Source organism: Serinus canaria, chromosome 20 (assembly GCF_022539315.1).
Source record: "Serinus canaria isolate serCan28SL12 chromosome 20, serCan2020, whole genome shotgun sequence".
Classification (NCBI taxonomy): Eukaryota; Metazoa; Chordata; class Aves; order Passeriformes; family Fringillidae; genus Serinus; species Serinus canaria.
In genome coordinates, this window is record NC_066333.1 from 7,195,967 (window position 1) to 7,219,197 (window position 23,231).

General features: G+C 58.5%; 1 protein-coding gene and 1 long non-coding RNA gene across 3 annotated transcripts; one reads left to right on the forward strand and one right to left on the reverse strand.

Annotated features, from left to right (window-relative positions):
* Positions 1-5: 5 nt before the first annotated feature.
* On the forward strand, positions 6-18,786 carry LOC127060302 (uncharacterized). The gene is made up of 3 exons (XR_007779190.1): positions 6-158; positions 16,737-16,947; positions 17,112-18,786. It is a non-coding gene; the product is annotated as an uncharacterized LOC127060302 (long non-coding RNA).
* Positions 5,820-18,927, reverse strand: KIAA1755 (KIAA1755 ortholog). 2 transcript variants are annotated; one of them, XM_050982086.1, is made up of 15 exons: positions 18,795-18,927; positions 15,918-16,115; positions 14,496-15,419; positions 14,132-14,252; positions 13,859-14,023; positions 13,196-13,319; positions 12,774-12,891; positions 12,059-12,145; positions 11,858-11,974; positions 11,433-11,531; positions 11,033-11,181; positions 9,982-10,120; positions 9,598-9,720; positions 8,830-9,021; positions 5,820-8,750 (listed from the first exon to the last, which is right to left on the reverse strand). In XM_050982086.1, exons 1-15 carry the CDS (start codon positions 18,795-18,797, stop codon positions 7,764-7,766), a joined length of 3,546 nt encoding a protein of 1,181 aa, XP_050838043.1. In that variant the 5' UTR covers positions 18,798-18,927; the 3' UTR covers positions 5,820-7,763. The 2 variants fall into 2 exon arrangements, with proteins under 2 accessions (XP_050838043.1, XP_018772811.2); XM_018917266.3 differs by having other exon boundaries at positions 14,132-15,419.
* Between the last annotated feature and the right edge of the window lie 4,304 nt (positions 18,928-23,231).

Here is a 23,231-nt window from a genome sequence, read left to right on the forward strand (position 1 = left end):
AAAAACAAAGTTTCCAGGAAACGGGCGGCTCTAGGTCCCACCTATTGAAAGCAACCACCCAAAAAAAAAAAAAAAAAAAAAAAAAAAAAGAAAAGCAGCAGCCCCGGAGTCCCCCGGGATGGCACCAGCGGAGTCACCCGGGACCCCACAGCTCTCGGGTAGGAAAGCGGCCCCGCTGCCGATCAAGAGGAGGGAGAACAAGGGGGCGGAGAGGGGCTGCGAGGCTTTCAGCGAAGTGCCAGGACTCGGGACTGTTTTCTCCTTATAAAGTTCTTTCCCTCCTCTGGCAGCGTCTCCATCCTGGCCAGTCCTGGTGGCATGCGCTTGTCGGGAATTGCATCCCCTTCCCGTAACTGCATCGCTGAGAGATGGGGTCTGAAGGGAAAATGTGGTGAAAACTTTGCTGCTGGACAGCAGATGTGTTGAAATCAGCTCTGGTTGCTCTGGGACGTGGAAGTGTGCACACAGCAGTGACCACCACATTCCCTGGAATTCCCTGCCCACGCACTGGCCATCCCTCTCCTGCATGGGGGTCCGTGACTCAGGGTCTTGCCAGTGGTGCCACCTGGGCATGTCCCAGCCCTCCCTGTGTGTCCTAAGTGTCACCCAATACACCAAAGACCACCTGTCACGGGCAGAAGGCTGAGACCCCGCACGTCCATGGGTTCTAGGGGTTTGGAGGCTCTGCCCTCCCCACACTTGGGGTGGTCCTGGTCAGGGGCCTTGAGCTGAGCTCTGCTCAGGCACACCAGGGCACTGCACTGGGAGGGTTTGCAGTGAGTTGGACTCCTCCAGCTCTACCAAGGGATTTTGGGTGCTGACAGAGTTGGTAAGGTCCAAGCATGCCAAGGGCAGAGTCCAGGAGAAGCCGCATGTGCGGGGGCTCCTGGTGTGCCCTGCTCTGGAGCATATGGCTGGTTTTACAGAAACACTGCCCCCAGTGCAGCCGTGGCTGGGGGAGTCCCATCCTCCATCACCTTCTATAAGGGAGGTGGGGAGGGATATTGGAGCAGAAGCAGCAAATCCTTGAGAAAGCTTAGGACAGCTGGTTTTAATGGAAACAACTCACGTACTACTCCACCATGGATCTGGGAGTGGGGTGTGCAGGTCGTGGTAGGGGCCTTTGCCAAGTGCACAGCCTGTGCCAGCAGGGCCCTCCTCACCCCAGCAGTGCCACCTTACCACAGAAAGGTCCACACAAGAACAGTGCTGCCCTGTCAGTGTGACACTGTCATGGCTGGGTCTTGTTCTCCTTGCTCAGACTTAGAAGAGACACTGAAAATGAAACCCTCTCCCTCTTCCCAGACCCCTTGGTCATCGTGGGCAGCACTGGGCTGAGTTCCCATGGATGCAGGTAGAGGTCAGTGGGGCCGAGGGTCCCATGGGCTGCCCCTCTCTCTGAGCATCAGAGCCACAGGAATTGCTGCCCACTGCTAGGCTACTGTGACACCAGGGCTGGTGGCCATGGGAGCTCACAGCTGGTGTGCCCCAAGCTGGCTTTGCTCCCAAGGCTGCTTCCTGGGCACAGGAACCTCTGCCACTGGTGCTGATGAGTGCCATTCTGCCTGGGCTGGTGCTGCTGGGTTTTACTCTGCCTGCACAAGCCCTCCCCTCCTCCTGCACCAGTGTGAACTCTGGATGCACTCTGCAGCGGAGGTGCACACTTGAGTTAATGTGTGACAAACAGCCAGAAGAGCACCGCCGGCAGGGCAGGAATGGGAAGCAGCCATTTCTCACTTGGCTTGGAAGCAGCAGAAGTTTGTTGCTGTGAGGGGTGTAGGGGTGTGTGGGATGTGTTGAACTGGGCAAGCTGGGGTGTCTGGTGCTGGGCAGGCTGTTGGGATTGTCTGCTGTCTGGTTTCCTGCCAAGCACAGAGTGGGAACCACTCACAGTACCTGTCCCTACTCTGGCACCTCGGGCAGAAGTGGCAGGAGACAAGTGCCTGGCTGTCCCCTGGGGCTGTCTCCTAGGGCTGTCCCTCTGGCTCTGTCCAGTCAGGGCTGTCCCTCAGGGGCTATCCAGGGAGCTCTGGGCTTGGTCCCAGCACCTTACCAAGAGGAAACCTCCCTTGTTTGCAGCTTTAGTGCCCACTTCACTCACCACCTTGTACTGCGGAGGCATCTGTCTGCCCAGGCACTGGAAAATGCCGCCCATGGTAGTCCAGCCACACTGCTGGGGTTATTTTTACTCTTCTTACTAAGACAGGGTTGCATTAAGAAGGTGTTTGCACTGCTGAAGCCCAGAATAACTCCTCATTTGCTCAAGGTGTTCAGTACAGGATTGCGACTTTCCTCGCCCCCGCCCCTCTCCTGGAGCTGCTTCAAAGCGTGCCGGTCCCTGCAGTGCCGGTCCATGCTGTATGTCCTGCACAGACAGAGCCACTGTTTGCTCTGCTGGGTGTGTGCCGGGGCGGCTGCAGCCCCTCCAGCGCCCGCACATCCTGACTCAGTCCCTTGTGCAGGCAGATAAACAACCCCTGAAAAGGGGCAGTGTCTGCTCTGAGTCGCCCTGTTAAGTCGTCAACCGACTTCAGGAGCTCTGCCCATGTCCTCGCTGCTTCCCGCCCCGGGTATTCCTCAAACTCAGCCTCAGTCCAGCCGCTGCTCCTGTAGCCCCCCGCAGCCGGGACGCCTGTGTAGGGTGCCCGGCATCGTCCCGGGGTGAGGGTCTGTGAGGGACCCTGCAGGGACGTGAGTGACTTCAGGACAAAAAGTGTTTTATGTCCATGATGGCAGGGCCAGCGGGGAGCTCCGGAGGCTGTGTAGGCATCCTGGCATGCAAGATGAAGCAACGACCCCTCTCACACTGATGAAAGTACTTCCCAAAGCCGGGTGAAAGTCCTGTAGCTGCTCCATACGTGGTGGGCAGAGCCAAGGGGCTCGGCAGCAGCCGCAGCCAAGGGACCATAAGGGCATGCAGGCTGGGGTGAGGGAGGATGGGGTTGGTGGTGTCATCGTGCTTGCTTTGGGGCTCTGGTTGCCACAGGCAGCTCTGGCGCTGAGCCAGAGGCTGAGCAAGACGGGCTCAGTGCAGCGCGGAGCTCCCGAGGCGGTGGGGTTAGAGCCGGCATAAAGGGGGGCTTGTTCCCAGCTGCGGGCAGCTGTGCCAGGCCAAGCACTGCAGCCTTTCCTTTGGGAAGAGAAGTAGCTTTTTAAGGAAAAGCAGATTGTTTTTCCACCTGGTCCCCCAGGCAGGCGCGGTGCGCTCCGGTGTGGCAGGCACAGGGCAGATACTGCCCGTGGAGCTGCGGCGTCCGGCGCTCCCAGGGCAGCGGGAAGGATGCGCGGTGGTGCCGAACGCAGCCCGGGGCTCTGGCTCCCTGCTCACGGCATGGGCTGAGCCAGAGGCTACTCCCGAAAAATGCGGAGCCTGAACCAGCTCGGCCTGGAGGGATCGTCCAGCAGCTGATAACCAGCATCTCCTGGGAGTCCTGGTGTAAGGCACCCCCTCCCGCTCCCGAGGGATTCTCTGGAGGAATTAATTATGTCTTTGTTTTTAGGCGGAGCCTGTATTTTTATTTAAAAGAAATGAGAGAAAAAAACCCTCTCGAAAGTCTCTGGGTTTATTGGGTCTGCAAGCACGGTGGGGGCAGGAAAGCTGGGGGCTTCCCTGGCAAGATCCCAGGCAAGCGCCTGGGAGGTGGGTCCCGTGTTGGACAGCAGCAATGCATGCAGGGAAGGTGGATTCTCGAGCTGTTCCAAACCTTTCCTTGCTGGTGGCCCCAGGATGGCCAAAAAGCCAGTCCCACTGTGGCAGGGTCCCACAGCAGTCGAGAGTGGGCTGCAGTGCTGCAGGATGGGCTCACCTCCACTGCCAGCGTAGTCATGAGCCAAACACAATGTTTTGCAAACTGATCTGGCTGTACCTGGTGCAAACTGAATTCCAGGCTCTGGCTGTCATTTCCCAGCAGTTTGTTGGAACCCCCCCAGCCCTCCCTCCCCAGGGCGCCTGTTCCCCCAGGGCACCGCTCCCCAGTAATCCCTCACCTCCTTCATAGCTTACAGGCTCCAACGGGTCTGCAGGGGGAAGCAAGAAGGGTCTGTGCTCCCCAGATGGTGCTTGGAGTGTTTGTGCTCCTCTGTGAGTTCACATGTCCAGATTTAATTCCTGAAGCTGGGTGGTTCCCCCAGGGCTAACACATGAGCTGTGTGTGTCCCCTATGCAGGTCACCCGTGTGTTGTCACCATCTTCCCAGGGTGGGTGTCTGCAGGGCCCTGAGCAAGCACTGGCAAAGGCGTTTTCCATCCATCCCTCGGGATGCAGCACAGCTGGGATTTTGGAATGCAGCCGGGTTGGCCTTTCCTTGGCCAGCTCAGATCAGATTGAGTTACGTCCAGCCCTTGGAGCTCTACCCTTTGGCGTTACCCCTCACCCTTCCTGTTTTCCTCTGGTATCACTGGTTTTTTTGGTTTTCCATTTCTTATGGCTATCCTGAAGCTTCCCAGAGCACCAGCAACCTCAGCTCAGTGACAGGCAAAACCTCTTTTTGCTCTGCCAGAGCAAGCACTTGGAGATAATGAAGCTTCTCTGGGATACCTCTGCTTGCAGCCACGTCCCAAAGCCAGGACTGAGCTGGTGTCCTTGTCCCACAGCTCAGCTGCCTCTTGCACCAAGAGCTGCCTCTGTGCTTACCTGCTGAAATCAGACCCACTGCCCTGGCTGTTACCCAGGAGGACAAATCCAGGCAAGACTGTTCCCATTGTGGCACGGACCAAGCCCCCAACTTGTGCTTCTGAACTCCCATGGCTCTTTGTGGCTGAACCCCAGTTCAGGGGCTGCCAGGACAGGAATGAGCCTGTGGTGGCTCTGCTGGCACCAGAACTGCTGGGGGCCCATGTGAGGAGCTCTGAATTTTCCCACATGCTGTTGCCACTGCATCTCTGCCTTGTCACCCATTTCCCACACTTCCTCCTTGACTGGGACAGGGCACAACTGTGGCAGTGGCTGGGAGTGTGGGAACCCCTGTGCCTCTTGCTCTTCCTCTTCTGTTTTTCCTCTTTGCTCTATCTTGTCACAATTGAACCCAGTGACCCTGCAGCCCCTGCAGTTTGCAGGGCAGAGCTTGGTGGGAATCTGGTGGTGAGGAGGAGAAGGAGGAGGAAGAAGAGTGCTGTGGCTGTCTCTGGTCAGAGCTCCCTGCTCTGACCCACATATTGTCTGCTCTGCTGGGCAAGACTCAGCAACCACAGGGGGAATGGCTGACCCAGGAACTGCCATGGGGAAGAGAAGGTCATTCCCTGGGGCTGGGATCTGTGACTGATCCCTGATGGGCCCTCCACTTCCCTGAGCTCATTTTGTCATCTGCTGCATCCAACATACTCGACATTTTTTCCCTTGGAAAAAAGTATTTCCTGGGGTTTTGTGGGAGTTTGCCTCCAAGGCTGGAGGGTGCTCTGCATCCTGGCACTGCCAGACCCTGACCAGCCCACAATGCTGGATCCCTGCCAGCCCCTGACAAATGATTTTGCCATTTCATGAGGGAAAGGAGACATTGATTAACTCCTGCACTTGCCTTTCTGGAAAGGTTATGGCTTAATTGGTCAAACTTGGGAGTCATAAATCATGTGCTGAAGGATCAGCAGAGATAAGAAAATTTTTGCCAGAATGTTGCAAAACACTTTTTGGTAGGAGGGAAGGAGGGATCTGGGTATGCCCATCCAGCTGTGGGGGCTGACAGCTCTTGAGTGCACAGGACCTTTCCAGGGAAACGATTCACTCTCTAGCCACAGGCTGGAAATTCCCCTTTTTGTTATCAGTTAAACTAAGGATTTGCAAAATATCCTTTTTTTATTTTACTTATGGAAAAAGAAAACAACAGGAAAGTCACTGTTTGCTTTATTCAGAAGAATCATAATTCCATCTGGTTTGAAAAATGACTCTCCCTCTCACTGGAAAGTGCTATTTCTCCAACCTAAAAGCTGTAATGGGGGGGGATACAGCAGATCAGCTCTTAACAGAGTGGAAAATTGAGCAAGGGAACAGTCAGGCTTGGCTTGGAATGATGCTGGAGGGAGAAAAGGTTTTTGGCTCTGTCAGTGAGCTGGGTCCCATCCAGGTGGGCACGGTTTGCACTGGCCACATGAGCACACTCAGCTGCAGGGCATGGGGATGGGGAGCAGGGACATACCATGAAGAGGTAGAAATGTCCTGGCTCAGGGACCTTGGTGCCACTCAGGACGTGGCATTATTGGAGAATGGAACAAACTCTAGGATCCACAGGACAGGCTGTGCAGACCTGTCTGGGCTCTATTAAACCAAAAGGAATGGGATGGATGCAGCAGCCAGGATTTCAGTGGAGCAGGGACAGGATGGTCAGTAGGGAAATCAGTGTTGAGCTGGAGAAGATGGAGTCTAAAAAAATTGTAGGGAGAAGTAAAGAGCAGACAATTGGGTAGGACCAGGAGTGGTGACAGGCAGAGGTCCTGTGACAGGGCAGGGCCGGGGTCGGTCCCGTTAATGCCTCAGTAATGACCCAGACAGGAGGAGCGTGGCGCCCGCGGGGGGCAGCTGGGGCCGTAAGGAGCTCAGCGGGGCTTGGCTTCGGGATCTGGCAAAAACAAGGCTGAGGGGGGTATGAGTGATGCTCGGCCAGACTGGGATGGGCGAGTGCCCTTTGCCGAGGCGCAGCATCCCGCAGGGTGCGAGCCATGAGCGAGCTGGGCTGGGAGGAGGGGTGTGTTTTTCTAGAACGGCCTCCAAGGCAGAGATCGCTTCTCCTCTGATGTCTCTTGATTAGCTCATGCTGTGGCTGCCCAGGGGGGCGGCCGGCCAGTGCCTGGCCCCGCCAGTCAGGGTCCCGCCTGCCATCACCCCCTCCCGGCTGCCCGGACAGGCAGAGCAGGGATGTGCCTGCGGGGACAGGGTCTCTGGGGACCTCGGGCTGCTTTGGACTGGGATCGGCAGGGTCGCACCCAGACCAAACGGGTCCCAAAGGCTTCAGGACAGCGCGTTCCCAAAACAGAGTGGGGAGGCTGGGCAGGATGACACCACCGTGCTCATGTACTGGGAGGGAGAACAGGAGACTGTGGCACTTAACCCTTACAAAAGGGTCCTTTGAGCAGGGCCAAGGTTCTGGCACAAGTAGGAGAGCCAGGCTGTGGGCACAGCCCATGCAGGGGGCACAGGGGGCATTCTTGGTGCCACCAGATGCCTGTGGGCACTGTGCTGGGATGGTGGGAACAGTTGGAACCTGGGTGTGAACCCCAGCAGCTGGCTCTCAGCAGGACACAACTTCTCACTCTCCTCCATGAGGACCATCCAGGTGCTTCTCTTCAGGTTTATTAATGTTAATGGAGTTAGTCCCGTGTTAATGAGCACACACAAACCCAGGGCCCACTGCTGGGGCTCAGCCAGGGCTGCAGCAGCAGCACAGGGATGGTAAAATCATCCAGTGGAGCAGGGAGTACAATGAGTGACAGGAACATCGCACAGGTCTGCACTCCCCTAGGATGCTCCAGGCAAAGCTTCTAATGTGGGAACCCTTCCCACTGCCTGAGACAAGGCTGGCACTGGTAGGGATAAAGGCGCTTTATGGGAGGATTGCTACACATCTGGTAGATTGTGAATGAACCCTGTGAGCTGATGATGGAATTACTGCTGATCCATGGCAGGTAGAACACTAAGAACAGGGAACCAAAGATTCTGGGACTGAGGGTGGGGTAAGAAGTTCCAGCATCCCACCTCTGAGCATGGGAAGTTTCATCCAGTCTGTGATTGAGACTTATTGCAGTTGGACAGAAACAGCCCCAGCTGGAGGAACTGGTTACTTGGCATTTGCTTTAGCTGAACTTTCAGCGTGGTGGTTCTCCAGGTAAATGATCTGGTTAGCCTTTTCCGATGGGCAGGGTGCTCTGGGACTCTGGAGGTCCTTGGGCAAAGCCAGGCTTGCTGCTGGGACTTCTTCCATGGAGTTCTGTGAATCTGAGTCTTCAGAGGAGAAACTGCTCTGGCTGGAAATCTGGAAGTACTGGGCAGCTTCTGCCTGTGGCCCCGCTGGTGCACCAGCTGTGCTGGGTTCGGAGGCTGTCCCATGGGGCACAGCAGTAGGACATGGTGGGTCAGCTCCTGGGAAACGTGTCCAGGGAGGCAGGGTGACAGGACGCCTCCGACGGGGCTGGCTGCGCTCCTGGGCCTGGTGTCCTGTCACTCCCAGGCTGGCTTTGCTCTTGGGTTTGGGATGCGGGGTGTCAGCAGAGATGTGGTGGTGAGAGGCACGGGCACCCTGAGGCTCCAGCCGGCAGTGGGGCTGCAGAGAGCTCTGCTCCACACCCAGCGTGGAGCCAGGAGTGGTGCTGGGCTGGGACTGTCCCGGCCCCTGGGGCTGTCCTGGCCTCTCAGTGCTGGTCTCTGGCTGCTCTGCCAACCCCCTGCCCCCCAACACTGCTGGCTCGGGGCTGGGGGCTGCTCTGCACACAGGGACTTCCATGTGAGGAGCTGCAGACCCTGGGCTGGGGGGGCTGGAAGAGTCTCCCTGCCCATCAGCTTGTGCTCCCCAAGCCTCCTGCAGTTCTGCCAGCATCTCCTCCAGGATCTGCCGGGTCTCCTGGTACCTGTGCTGTGCCTCTGTCCAGGCTGCCAACCCTTGGCTGCTCTGCATCCTGCGCACCTGAGCCTTCATCTCCTTCAGCTTCTCCAGGGCGAACTCCACCGAAAGCTTCTGGAAGGATCTCTGCAGGCACCGCAGTGCCTGGCCCTCCCCGCGCTGCGCCCGGGCTGAGCACTGCCGGCAGTCCAGCTTCAGCCCTGCCACCTACAAAAGAGGTGAGAGGGGCTGCTGTCATGGCCACCAGCAGCACCATGTCCTGCAGGGGATGATCCCCTGCACCCACCTTGTTGGAGAACCGGACAAGCTCCTGCAGCAGCTCCCGTTCTGCCTGTCGCCGCTCCAGCTGCTGGGAGAAGCTCATCAGCTTTGTCTGGAAAAGGGCTGCAGATGCTTGGAAGGCATCGGCCTCGGGGAACGTCCTGCCTCGGACCTCAGCTGCCTTCTGGCACAGAGTCAGGCCATGGTGGTACCGAGCCTGCACAGACAGGAGGAAGGAACAGCTCCACACTTGGGAATGGTGCTGACCTGGGATATGTGCACTGCAGGCAGCACTTGGCATTGCCATTAGCCCATCCCTCAACAGTACAGATGGATGGGAAACACTTCTGGGCAAGTGAGAACATACAAAGCAATGGGATCCTCCAAATCTCTGCTCTGCCCAGCTCTGGTTCAAATGGACCTCCTGTCCTGAGTGGGGTCACCATGCCTCACCCTCCCTGCTCTGTGTGTGACTAAAGGGCCTACACATCCAGGGGAACCAGAAGATCCTCATAACGATGTTATTTGTTGTCTGATGGATGCCCAGACTTTGTAGGAAAAAGGAGCTGCATGGATGGAGTGCAGCAAGGGTTGGGGACAGCAGTCCCAGCCCAGCACACATCAAGGAACAGAACAGTCACCCCCTCATTGGAGCAGGACTACCAAAAGTCCCCACAATGCTGAGATTGACAACTGCAGTGTGACTCAACAGATCAGGGACACCCAGTTCCGCCCAGAAGCCTCTTTCCAAACCCAGGGGATGTCTGTTACAGAAAAGCCCCTCCAGACATACTGTGGCCTGGGTGAGGAACTCCGTGAAGTGCTCAGTGGAGCCCTGGCAGCTGTCGGGACTCCAGTCTTCGGTGCCCATCTCCTGCAGCCGAGCTGCTGCCTCCCCATCCAGCCAGGATCCCAGCTGTGAGAGAGCAGAACAGGGATCAGGAGGGACCAGCCACGGCAGCAGCAGCGTGTCCACAGCACCTCCCCTCCCTGCCCCGGCCCGGCATCCCAGCCCAGGCTCAGTCACACACAGTCGCCTGTAATGAAAATCAAAGCCTGCCGTTGTCCAGGCTTCTATCATCATCAAAAATAAAGGAAATGTGACAAAAACACTCAACCATGGAACACCACAGAGGGCAATTTCAATTTGTGACACCCCCAGGGACACCCAGCTCACCTTGCCAAACTCAGTCTCAAGCTCCCGGATCTTGCGGAGGAACTGCAGGTGCTCCAGGCAGCTGTTGGACTGCGACACGAGGCTGTGAAGTTCTTCCTCCAGCTGACTATACAGCCCCTCAGCCAACTCCATACCGGTCCTGAGGGTTGGGAGGAGAGGGGCCATCAGCGCCAGGTGCTGCCAGGTGAGCTCACAGATGCACAAAGTGCAAAGAAGCAGGTCTTTTGCCCAGCTCCTGACCCCAGCCTTGAAGGCACCTGGACATCTTTCCAACCCATGGAGCAAATGGATAGCAGGGACCAAGGGGATGGGAAAGCCCCGTCTATCAGTACAGCCCAGCTCCACTGAGAGAAGGGAGCAGGAGGAAGCAGTGGATCAGTGCTGCCTCAGTGCATGACTGTGGAGCAGCATGGCATGGCTGGAGCAGTGCGGTATCACCAGATGGGTGCAGCATTCCCGGCCGACAGCGACATCAGCGGGTGAGTATGGAACGGCCCAGTTACAGCATGGCTGGATGAGTAACGGCATGGCCAGATTACGGCGTCACTGGATGAGTATGGCGTGTCCAGGTGGGGGTGATGTTACTGGATGACTACAGCATGGCCAGAGGAGCCATGCACGGCCAGATTGTGACATCACTGGATGAGTGTGGCATGGCCAGACAAGTGCACATCACCGGACGATCACGGCATGGCCAGAGGAGCACAGCACAGCACAGCTGGCTGGGCGCGGCATGGCCGGGACTTGGCCCCATCTAGTGGCTTTTCCCGAGCCCAGCCCAAGGCACTGCTGCCGGCATTGCACAGCATGAGAGATGCGGCCTGGCCTGGGGCAGGAGACTCTCTCAGGGATCTGGCACCAGTGAGGATGAGGGGACTCCTGCAATGGGCTGTCCCAGACATGTGGTCCATGCTTCTAGAGCAGGATTGACCATGGCAGTAGCTTTGGCTCATGGGGACCAGGCTGTCCATGGGGAGGTGGCTGTGTCAGCCAGCAGGACCGGGGGTTCCTGGCATTGGCACCCCCTGACAGTGGAATTGCCCAGTCCTACCTGATGTGGTCAGAGGCGCAGAGGCGGGCGGCCTCCCTGCGCAGCCTGGCCAGCAGGAACCCCCCCTCGCGCTGCACCCGCACCAGCTGAGGATCATTCAGCACCTTCTGCATCAGCTCCTGGTGCCTCCTGATGCCTGCAGCTGCATCCTGTGGAGGAAGGGAGGGTCAGACAAGTGTCTTACCTGGAGCCTCACCTGCGGTCTCAGCCAGCATGGGTACGTGGGGCTGCACCCCAGGCAGGAGCAGAGGCGACAGGGAACAGCCCCATGGCCAGGAGCAGCCAGTCTGGGAATGGTTATGCCAAGTTTTGGGGAACTGGAGGGAAAAGTTGCTGTGGCTGCACTGCAGATGGGCTTGTTGGGAATGTCCCCAGCTTGTGGTGCTGCCACCCCTGTTACCTGTGTCCCAGCCAGTGCATCGGTGTTCCGCAGCTCCTGGATGCAGTGCTGCAGCAGCTCTGATGCCCGCCTGAGGCTGGCTGTGAAGGGCTGCAGCTTCTGTGGGGGACACACACTGTGGGTCAGTGGGGGCAGCCTGTCCATGAGGAGAAGGAGGAGGAGAAGTGCCAGGACAGAGCAGGAAATACTGTGAGGCACTGGGTTAAAGCTGATGAGGAAAGGAGTGAGGAGGTGGATGGACAGCTGCAGGCAGGAGCACATAGGAAGGAGCTTATCCCTCCTGTACTCAGAGCTCTCCTGTTCATTCCCCTCTCCCAGCCCTTCCTGTTGCTTTTCCAGGGATGTGTGTGGGACACATAAGACGCAGTGGGGACAGAGGGACACGGGGGAGGTGAGGCAATGGCTCATGGCGTGGTAACAGACACCTGGAAGAATTGAACCCACTCGCCGTGGCAGTAGGGGAAGGCACCATCCAGCTCTGGGGGCAGCTGGGAGCTGTCGACGTGGCGGCCCAGAGCCTTCAGCGATGTCAGGGTCTCCACCTGCAGGGCACAGGGCTTGTAAGGCTGCCTGAAGCAGAGAACAGCCCCCTGTTGCACCAGCTCAGGGGACAGGGACAGGCTCACCTGCACCCCAGACAGCTTCTCACGGTGGGAGACCAGCTCCTTCTCGGCCAGGAGCAGCATGCTGTGAATGCATCCTGGAGACACACTCTGTGGGAGGCAGGGGAGAATCACCAGAGCAAACCCCACATGCAGCCGTCAGGTTACCCATGGCAGTGCAGGGCTTTCCTGGGTCAGCTGAGGCTGGTGAGCTCATTGCAAAGGAAAATGCTCCCTCTCTCTCTGGTGTGGGAGAGGGAAACATCTCCGTCAGGCCCTGAGCTTGTCCCAGCCACCTTGCCTCCCTGGCAGAGGACCATGGGAAGAGCCTCATGAGTGAACCCCTTCTCTGACACCAGTGACACTTCTCCATGTGAGGAGCATCAGGGCCAACGTGGGTTTTATTGGGCATACAAAGGCTGTGGCAGGGGGACCCCATAGCCCCTGGACAGCACAGGGCACTCCTGTGGCACTACCTGGGCACTGTCACAAGGACTCTGCCACGACAGTGGATTGCCACTTCAGAGCCCATTTCATGGTGAATTCACATATGAGGATACTGGAGGGCTCTTGGTGACACCTGCCAGGTGATGGCAGGGCTCAGAAGGGACCTTTGGGGATCACATGGAGAGCGGGCACAGGGGAGGTTCTGAGGGACCCCTAAAGGGTGGCAGCACCCCCTCCCAGACAGGGACACCCCTGGCATGCCTATGGCACAGGCACACAGAGCCTGGCATACCTGGACAGAGCGGAGGGCTGAGAACAGGACAGGAGCGGGTGGCTGCTTCCTGGCATCCACCACAACTGTCAGCCCAACATCCTTTGCTTCTCGCCTCTCACCATTCTTCACTTCTTGCCTAGAGAGGGGAAACACAGCAGGAGTGGGGGTCCTTCCCTGGGGCAGGGCCCTCTCAAAGCCCCCTCCCACATTCTGCACCCCCAGGCAGGCAGGAACCCACAGCCACAGGCAATGGCCTTATCCCTGTGCGATGTCCCTGCCAAGGGCTTGAGCATGTGCCAATGACAGGGGCATGGTCCAGGGACCTCAGGGATGTACCCAAACCAGAGGGTGTGGGATGCTGGGCATCCATCCCAACCTAGCCTGGGAGCCCTGAGCCAGGCAGCAGCTGGGGGTCTCTGGCAGGTCCTGCTGGCTCTTACCTGGGGAGGGAGGAGAGGCAGAGGATGAGCCTTGCCAGCTCGGCAGCTGAGCACCACGCAGCCCGCCAGGCACTGCCACTGGTGGTCACCAGGAGGAGGGCCCTGCCCAGTCTGTCTGAACTCCCTGTGGAGAAAGGGTGAGTGACTCCTCTGGCAGCTACCTGCCAGACCTGAGCACCCCACAATGGGCTGGGGTAACCATCAGTGCTGCCTCAGCTCAGCCTGCCATGGTGCAGCCCCTCTGGCCCTTTGGGAGGGGGAAAGCCAGCCCAGGGGGGCTCTTGGCATGAATGTCTGGAATTCCAGAGCTGCTGGGGATGTTTTTCCTGAGAAGAAGATGGGTTTTGTTACTGCTTTTTGGTTCTTGGGAAAAAGAAGGAGCCAAATGTTTAGTGTTTGGCAGCTAAAGCTGAACAGCTTCATTGGAGAGGAATGGTGTGGGAGGGCTTGGGGCGGCTGGGACCAGGGCAGCTGCTCTGCACAGGCTGCCGGCATTTATGTTTTTAATGTTTTTGCCCAGCTGAAAAAAAATTTTCTGCTTGGAGTATTTCTGGCCTCCAGCAAAGCCCTGAAACCTTCTTCCAAAACACTCTCTCTAGCAGCCTGTGTTTCCATCCAGAGGCCTCTCCCGCCCATTCCCCAGGCTCATAGTGCCAGCAGTACCTGGCAGGCAGATGATGCCTGAGCGCAGCAGCCCAGCATGCAGGTCCTGCCAGGCTGGAGGCTCCCGACCAGCAGTGCCAGTGCTGGGCACAGAGGGACCATTCTTGCCACTGGAACTTTCCAGAGACCGTTCCTCCACAGGAGCAGCAGTGGCTGCATTCGTACCTGTGCACAGGGATAGAGGAGAGGGAAGCTGGTGACACTCAACGAAGCAGAGGAATAGCAAAGCCCCAGCAGAGCCTGGTCAGGTGCTGCAGCCCCAGAGGATGTTACCTTTCCCTGTTGCCCGGGCTCTGCCCATCCTGGGCGAGTAGATGGCCGACATCTTCTTCCAGGCCCCCTCGTGCTGGCTGCTGACTCTTTCATCCTCGGGGGCTGCCCTGTGCCGCGTGCCCTTCAGGAAGGAGAACTTGTGGCTGGAACCTGGGGGCAGCCGGGGGCTGCCCCGCTGCACCAACCCCCCTCGCCCCGGCACCCCAGGAGTCGCTCGGCAGGACTGGTGGGTGAGGAGCATGGGGCTGCCAGCCCCCTTCCTGTGCTGTGCAGGGGTCTCACGGGGGGTGGCAGGGGGCAGCTCGGAGCCAGGGCTATCCGGCTCCTCCAGGATGGCTGCCATCAGCCCAGAGCCGAAGCTCACCGGGTTCTGCAGCGCGGCCATGTAGGAATCACGTTGGCGGCACTTTGGGCCATGTGACCCTGGCTCTTGGCTTATCTTCCTCCCCAGGCACGGGCTGCAGGGACTCTCCTCTGAGCTCAGTGCTCCCCCACAGGGCCAAGAATCTGCTCCTGATCCCCCATTTGCCCAGGGGAGCATCTCGTCAGCCCCAGCCCTTATGCTCCCTGGAAGGCAGGTGGGCAACAGGGATGTGGTCAGGACATCCAAGTCCTCCTGGGATTGCTCCAGCAGGTCCACATACTCCCCCTCCAGGTTCTGGCTGATGATTTCACTGAGACTGGGCACAGCCAGCGTTGCCGGCTTCTTCCGCAGACCTGCCTGCTCCACCTTGATCAGTCCCGGGTATCGTCCCTGGCTTGACTTCCGAGAGGTGGCCTTGCAGCCTGGGATGGTGCCCACAATGTTGCTGTAGGGCATGGGGACATTTGCTGTGCCATGGGGCACAAGTGTGACAGGTGCAGTCTCAGGAGCAGGTTCATGCCAGGCACCAGGGGGTACATTATCAGCTCCAGCCCTGGGCTTGTCGGTGAACTCAGGCGTGGCAATCCGGCTCCATGGCAGTGGGGTGACACCGTTCTCAGTGGCTACCAGGCAGGTGTGCAGGGGAGCTCCGGCCCAGCTGCTGTTCACCTCCTCCAGCCATGCATTGGTGAAGAGCAGAGCGTGGGTGGCCTCGGGGACAGGTGTCTCCTCCACGGAGCGCAGGTCCAGGGAGAGGTGCTTGATGGTGACACGTGCTGTGTGCTCCTCACAGGGCTCTGCTTGCAGGTAGAAGTCCCCAGGGCGCAGCAGGAGGGGGTTGAGTGGTGCGAGGTGCACAACCACCTTTTCGTGCAGACATAAGGGCCAGCCTTCATGGAGAAAGATGCGGTTAAAGTAGGGAGCCTGGGAAGGAGGAAGAACACAGTGCATGAGGGAGCCCTGCCAGCTCTGTGCCTTCCAGCCACCCCCACACGCTCTTGCTGCCCGGCCCCGTGCTTCCCATGATGAGGATGAAAGAGCTTGGTGACCCAGTGCAGGTCCCTGAACCAAGCCCCTGCAGCACAGCCCTACAAGCCCATCCTGAGCTATGGCTATTCCCACAGTGCAGAGCCTACCCATGTGCTTACAGAGGGAAAACCCCTGCTTAAGCCTTTCTAGGATCAAGACAAGATGACCCCAGAGTTCCCCTGCCCTTATTGCAGGGACCACATATGCTGGACAAATCCCGGGGAGCTGGTTGTGCCATGGTCCCCTCTGCAGGGAGCGGATGGGACAAGGGGTGGACGTGCAGGGAGGGAGCCCACAGGGCAGCGTGCCCGTGCAGGCAGGACTCCTTAGGGCAAACCCCCCCGTGTCTGGGAGTGGCTCATGGGGGCACCGTTGTGGGGCACGGGGGCTTACACAGGCCGCCTGCCGCAGGCGCTCGAAGAGCCGCTTGGCCGGGATGAGGAACTGGAGCAGGCAGCAGAGCCCATCCCCCTGGTAGCTGGTCTCCAGCAGCCGAAACACCTGGCCCAGGACGGTGGGAGCCGTGGCTTCGAAGGGCGGGTAGAGGGCCTGGAGAGCACTTTGCACCGCCGCATCCAGTGACCCGGCATCCTGCGGGAGAGAGGCAAGTGTCGCTGTTGGGAGAGTGGCCCCGCAGCGGGGACACCGTTCCTCCTGACCAGCTGTCTCTGCCCACCATCCCACGCTGCACTGTGCCACTGGGGCCCTGGGACGCCACACTGGCAATGCTGCTGAGCTCAGGGGCTCCAAACCCTCCTGGGCTGGAAACGGGAGGAGCCGGGAGTGTAGCACAGCAAGCACGGCGCAGGCGGGGCGGGTCCGGTTCCCAGCGCCGGGCTGTGGTTAAGAAGCCTGGGATTAGCCCCGAGGCAGCAGCCGCCTTGCTCGGCCGCCAGCCATGTGGAGGCGGAGGAGCCGCAGCAGCCGAGGGGTTAAGAGGAGTCAGACCAGACAGATCGTGGGGCTGTGCCGGGCTCCGCAGCTCGCTGCAGGAATGTAGCAGATGGGAGGAAGGACAAACATCTGAAGATGGATAGGGTGTTTTGATCCAGACTCATTGCTGAATTCGCCAAACTCAAAATTATTCCTGTATTTTCTGGGAAGCGTTCTGCCGCGTTGCATCCACCCACACTGCCCCAGAGCAGGGTGAGGACACTGGGGCTGTGCCACCTGCGGACCAGCAGTTCCCGATTCATTTTCTCACTGCTGCAGGAGCTGACGGCTGTGTGGCACGGCTGGTACATGGAGAGAAGCCATCCCACAGCTCCCATGTAGCCCGGGCTGTGCTCCAGGCAGCTCAGGGATGAGTCTGGCACACCTGTCAAGGGAACCCCATCGGCGAGTGGGGAAGAGGAGCATCCTCCAAGCAGCTGGGCCCTGCTCCCATAAGAGCACCCAGGAAGTCTCGTGGGATTAGCTCAAGGTGAGCATTACTTCAGGAAGCTAATCCCTGGTCCAGGAGCCCATACAGAGACAAAAGGGCGACGGTTAATTCAGCTTAATTAGTTTTAATGCGCTTTAGCTAAAGCACTTTGCAGTCATGCTCTGGTTAATTCTTCATGACTATTTTTCCATGTCTTGGCACAGGAATCTCCTGCCCCTGCACCTGACAGGAGAAGCCAGAGAGCCAGGCAAAAGAGGAGGCAGTCCCTTCTCAGGGCCCTGATCTGCCACTGTGTTTCCTGTCCAGGCTTTCTGCCCTTGGACCTTTCTCCTCAAGTTTTGTCTTATGTGTACTTGTGTACAGTTCCTAGAATGGACTGGAGACCTTACTCTGGAAAATCCTTGATGAAGGGCAAAGCCCAGCACCTCATTCCATGTTGCCCCACTGGGGCCCTGGTGCAGCCACCTGGTCCCCGGTGCTGAACCCAGCTGGGTGCCCACCACCTCCATGCCCAGCACTACCCATCTGGACTTCCTCCCCGTCCAAACACCGAGGCAAGGAGCCACAACAGCACAGGAGGATCCATCCAGCTCTGAATGCTGCCATGAGAGATGAGCCAGAACTGCCTCCAACAGTCTTTTAAATCCTCCCATGGGTGGTGACTCCCCCATTGCCTGGGCAGCCTGTGCCAGTGCTTGACAACTCATTCAGTGAAGAAATTTTTCTCTAGTATCCAGTCTAACCCTCCCCTGGCACCATTTGAGGCTGTTTCCTGTTGTCTTATCACCCAGGACTTCATCCAGTGGTAGGGACTGCGTGAGCCAGTGTCAGGAGAGAACCAGGGACTGATAGAGGCACCAGACACAGCCCAAGTTGTGCTGGGGAATATTTTGGCCTGGAATGACTGACTAAAAATGTTTTCATGGAGTGTCACAAAGCACTTCATCACTGGGGGAGGCTTTATGGGGTAACCATGGTGCAGCAGCTCCAAGTTCATCGGCGAAGCTGCATCCGGGCCGGCCAGGAGCCCATAGGAATCCAAAAGCAGCCCCTCCACCCGCTGGGAGGGAGTTGGAACAAAGGCATTAGGGAGCATAAGGAGATTTACATTTGCAAAGCTATTTCCATTTTAATAAGCCAAAGTGCTGTTAAATAGAGATTGATATTTCTCCCCAAATACCCATATTTTTAAACTGGTTTACATCAACAAGGCCGGCTGGGCTTTGGGGTTTTGGTGTGGTAAAGTTGTTTAACCCATGCCCGAAGCCACAGGGTGACTCAGCTCTAGCTCCTTTCTCCCCGCTGCTCAGGAAGGAGAGGTTTGAGCCTGGGACCAGTCCTGAATACCAATTCTTCTGCCTCTCCGCAGCCCTTGCTGTCACCAGCTTTGGCAGGGCACGATGCAAGCGCTCAGCCTGGCCGAGAGCGGGGGCCGCGCTCAGCACAGAGCCCGGGGCAACCGCACGTGCCGGCTGCGGTGAGGAACGATCCAATCGGTCTGCGAGCGTCCCCTGCGCTGGCACGGCTCACACAGCAGCTCCCAGCCGCTGCACGCAATCCCCCTCACAAACTTTGCAGGGAAGTTTAAGCATCGCAGGAAGCAGCCCCACACACACCTGCCCAAGCGGCCACGGCCACGTCCTCCTCTACACCTGATATCCAGCCTTGTCCAACCTCCACCTTCACATCTGTCTCTGCCTTCCCACCCACCTCTGTCCTGACACGCACCTCCACACCCACCTCTGCCTTTGCGCCTCCCTCCCCCTTCACTCCCGACCTCCCCGTGCTGTCGCTCCAGCTGCCCACCCTCTGCCCACCCGGTGCCCGCGGGATCGGCAGCCACAGGGAGGGGAAGTGGCAGGGAGAGGGATTACCCCAGGGATTACCATGTTTCCCAGGAAGTGGCAGAGGGGCCGGGGGCCGCGGCACCGACCGTCCCGTCCCTCCTCCTCCTCTCCGGCTCTCCCCGGCCCGGGGCTCCCGGCCGGTCCCCGTTCCGCCGGCGGCTCTTCCCGGCGCCGGCGCCTCCGGAGCCGCTGGCGGGGGCGGGCAGCCCCGGCCCCCTCGGCCCCCTCCGCCCGCCGCGCCTCTTCTGGGGGAAAAAAAGAAGAAACTAAAAAAAAAAAGAAGGAAAAGAAAGAAAAGGCGAAGAAAGCGGGAGCGGGGCGGGGCGGGGGAGGGGAGGGAGGGGGCTGGCGGGGGTGGCCCGGACAGAGCCGGGGGGGCGGCGGGCCGCTTTCCTGTGCCCGCCGGCGGGAGCCCCCCGTACGCTCCCGAGACGCGGCCCCCCGGGGACAGTCCCCCGGTGTGTCCCCGCGGGCGGGGGGGGCGGCCCCCGGGATGGGATGGGATCGGAGTGGAGGGAGAAAGAGACCCAGAGCGGGTGCAGGAGGGGACTGTACCGGGGGTCCTCCCTCAGCCCCCGCCGGCCCCCCCGAGCAGCTCCAGGCGAAGGGTCCTGGAACACATAGGGAACACGCAGAGCTATATGTGCATGTGTGTGTACGTGTGCATGTGTGAACACATGTGTTTGTACACGTGTGCAGATGTGCTCATACAGGCGTTTTGTGCGGGGGTGCCCCTCTTTTCCAATCCACCCAGGAACAGTGTGATCCATCCGCAGTGGTCTATGTCCATGATGGATCCTGTGGCTCCCAGTTCCCACTCCTGAGTTGCCCCAAAAGTGCAGCATCAGGACAGTGAGTGCCTCTCTTGGGACTTTAAACTGTTCCAGGGATGGGAAGGACCTACTGACGGGCAGGATCATGGGATTCACAACCAGAACTGTACAAAAACAACCAGTATAAGAGCCAAAGCCACAGATTTGTTCTCTCCTAAGGCAAAATGCTGCTTCACACATCTCTGCCTGTCCTGGGCACAGACACCTCTCCCAACCCCAGGCATGCTGGGCACAGCTCTCCCAACCCCAGGCACTGTGGGCACAGCAGCACCAGCTCTGCTAGCCCTGCACAACGTCCAGCACTCTCAGCCTCTCTGTGCCTTGCTCAGGCTGCAATCATTTCCACTGTTGCATTCGTGGGAATGGGCTCAAGGCCGGGACTGGGGCTGGGAAAGCACCGGGGCGGGTGGGACGGCCGCAGCGTGGGCTGCAGGCTGCTGGGGCTGTCTCGCTAGTGAACATTTGTCCAGGGATCAGCGAGCGGCCAAAGGACACGCTGTGAAAACAAGCCGAGACGGGAGGAGGTGCAGCTGGGCTGCTGGCGTGTGGGAGGGAGGATGGCGCCAGTGAGGCCTTCGCGTTTGCTTCCCATTTCCTTGGGAGCTGGTGAGAGCCTCCCCGCTGCCTGTATGGATCACGAGTGCTGGTCCTGTGGGTGGGCAGAGGCTTGGCCCTGGGTACCAGGCTGGGCTGCCCAGCTAAGCCCACCACAGGACTGTCCCTTGGCTACAAGCCAGCATCCCCAGTACCAGCTGGGACCAGCTGGCCAGCTCCCCATCCCAACAGTGGCCAATTGCTCCTGTAATTGTGCTAATTCACTTACCAGCTTCAGGTTTCTCATAGTTCCTCTGTGTGCAGGGGAAGGTGAACTCAAGGCTGTGACCTTTTGTAATAGCATGGTCACCTCTGAAATGGACCCAAGAGCTGTGGCTCTTGCATCTCTTAATGGATAGCAGGGCCAGGAGAGGGAGTTGAGGGCAGAGAGGAGGACAGCATGACTGTGTCCTGGACCAGCACAACGGATCGATTCCTCTATGGTACTGGTAAGCAGGAAGAGCGAGATGTGGAGCTGAGCCCAGAGGGACCCCACCACCCTGCACCCAGAGCAGCAGCTCCCCACCTGCACCTTGAGGTGTCTCTTGCCACCTGTGCTCAGCTGGGCCAACACGCAGAGGTAACCAGCAGGTCCAGCTTTGCATCCCCACATCCCCCAAAGCAGTTCCCCATGCCCTCTGACCAGCCTGAGACAGCAAGGCTGAGAGTCAGGGTGCTGGGGAGCAAGTCCAGCAAAAGGCAGAGCTTCTGGGGGCCACCTGGGTGCCCCCGGGGCCCCTCACCCCATGAGCTCACCCTCCTCTGCTGCTCCTGTTCTCCATGTCCTGTTTGTCCCGAGCAGCTGCTGGGACAGGCTGCATGTGGCCTCTTGCCCTGCCCCTCTGCCGGCACAGAGTCACCATTCAGATCCCCCTAGGCTCTGCTCGAGGTCACCATTCTTGCATTTTTATTTTTACTTTTCTGCAAAATCAACCCCTTTGGCTCTCTGTGTCCCCTTTTGTCTCCCATGAGGCTCCCAGACTGTCACAAGCTGGCGTGCTGCGAGAGGAGCCCGCCTGTCTGGGGGAATGCAGCCCCTGGCAGGGGGAGACACACTGAGTGCAGTGCTGGTCCCAAGGGTCCCCTGGGCTGTCACTCGGATGTTGGGGTGGAGGGAGGGTGAGAGCGCTGAGCCCAGCGTCAGGGCTGTCTCTAGGGCTGGCTGCTGGTGGGACCCTGGTGGCTCCTGCCCAATCCCCACATCCAGGGGCCATGGCCACATCTGCTGCTGTCTGTGCCCCATGGGGCTCTCAGTCTGTGAGCTCTGGGGTCTCTGGATATCCCTGCTGTCTGTGCTGGATGAAGTGGTCAGGGCTTGCGTCAGCAGTGGCCCCATGCTGACCCAGAGCCCTCCCAGCTCCAAGAACAGATGAGGCTGGGTCATGCTGAGCCTGCAGCTGGGAAAACAACTGTGGAGGAGCCCCCACATGTTCCTCAGCTGTATTTTTAGTTACTGCTGGGTCAGAGGCTGTCAGAGATGTGCAGGTGACAGTGGACAGCATCAGGCTTTGACACCACATGCGGTGCAGTGGGCAGGAGCCAAAGCTCCCCACACCTTGATGACAGGGTTTCTCTGAGCTCTGGTGAAGTCCCTGTTGGTCTAGGGACAACCACAGTTGCCACAGGTCCAGACCACAGCCCAGTTCTGTGGGTGACAATGAACTTATCCTGGCTGGAAATGGGTAAGGGAGGTTTTATTTTGGGCTGATGACTTCTCTTTCCATGTTCTCCCCAAAACCCACACAGGCTGCTCTCAATTTTCTTCCTGTCTCCATGGGTTTTCCCTGATGCTTCCCCAGCCGACATACACCTGCCAGTGTGAAGCTGGAGAGCAGCAGCAGTCATGCCTCTGGCATTGGTACAAGCTGCCTGGGGAATTCCCGGGCTGGTAATGGCATCGGGGAACACAGATGTGTCCGGATTTCCTTGCAGATGGCAAAAATGGCTGGTGTCCTTGCTCACAGCCACAATCCAGCTCCTGTCATCCCTGGGTAGCCCCAGCACGTGGCTACAAGGGGGACTTGAGCCATGGCACCACGAGAGAGATGTGGAAAGAGCTGGGACAGGATGGGGAACTGCCCACACGTGCTGAGGAGTGTGTGGGGCCAGAGGGACTTCTGACCTGGGGAGCAGGGGAGGGCCTATGGACAGTGGAGAGAGGGGTGTTGTCCTGCAAAGGACAGCAGCAGCACAGGACTCCTGCAAGTCCCTGTCCTCCTGCGCTCCTGGTTCCCATCTGACCATTCCCATTCCTTCTCCAGCAGCCCAGTGGAGCAGACCCCACACTCCCAGAACAGGCAGAGCAGCTCAGCAGGAGAAGCCTTTACCTGTCCAAAGGGCTGGGGCCAGCAGGGCAGGATGTCATGTTCCAATCCCTCTGTCACCACTTGCAGGAAGCACTACCGGGACCGGCACATATGTTGAGCTTTAGATGTGGTTTTGGCTGCTCCTTGCCAAACACAGCAGTGTTTGGTCAGAGTTCAGCTCTTTGAAGGCTTTTTTTTCAGTTCAACTTCAAAATTTGCTCAAAGCCAGGGGGAAGACTTCCTGGTTTTGCTTCCTCTTTATGCTATTCCTTATAAAATTTCATTTCTCCTTATGGAAGAGTTCTGCTTCCTCCATGCTCTTCTTGAAAATCTTGAATGTTGTTTTGATGCAGCCTTTCAGTGAGACAGGGTTGTCACCATGGCAGGTTTGGGAGCTCCTGCTCTGAACTGAGCAAGATCCAGATAAGAGCTGATGATGGGTGACAGGAAGGGTCACAATGCCAATGAGGCTGTGAGTGGGGATTTCGTCTTTTGCCTTTTTCCTCTGTTCTTGCATGTTTCTTTCTGGGCAAAAGGAGCTCTGCCCACGGGCCCCTGGCTCCCAGTGAAGGATTGGGCTGGCACTGATGGAGAGTCACAACCTGTAGGTGGTGATGGTGGGTGCCTCTGGGACACAGCTCTTCCCTGGGTGGTTGGTCCCTCTCTGCAGGCACCATCCTTGCCATGTCCCTCTTACCCAGGTCCCAGAGCTGACAGTGACTGCAGTGCCCCTTTCAAAAGCC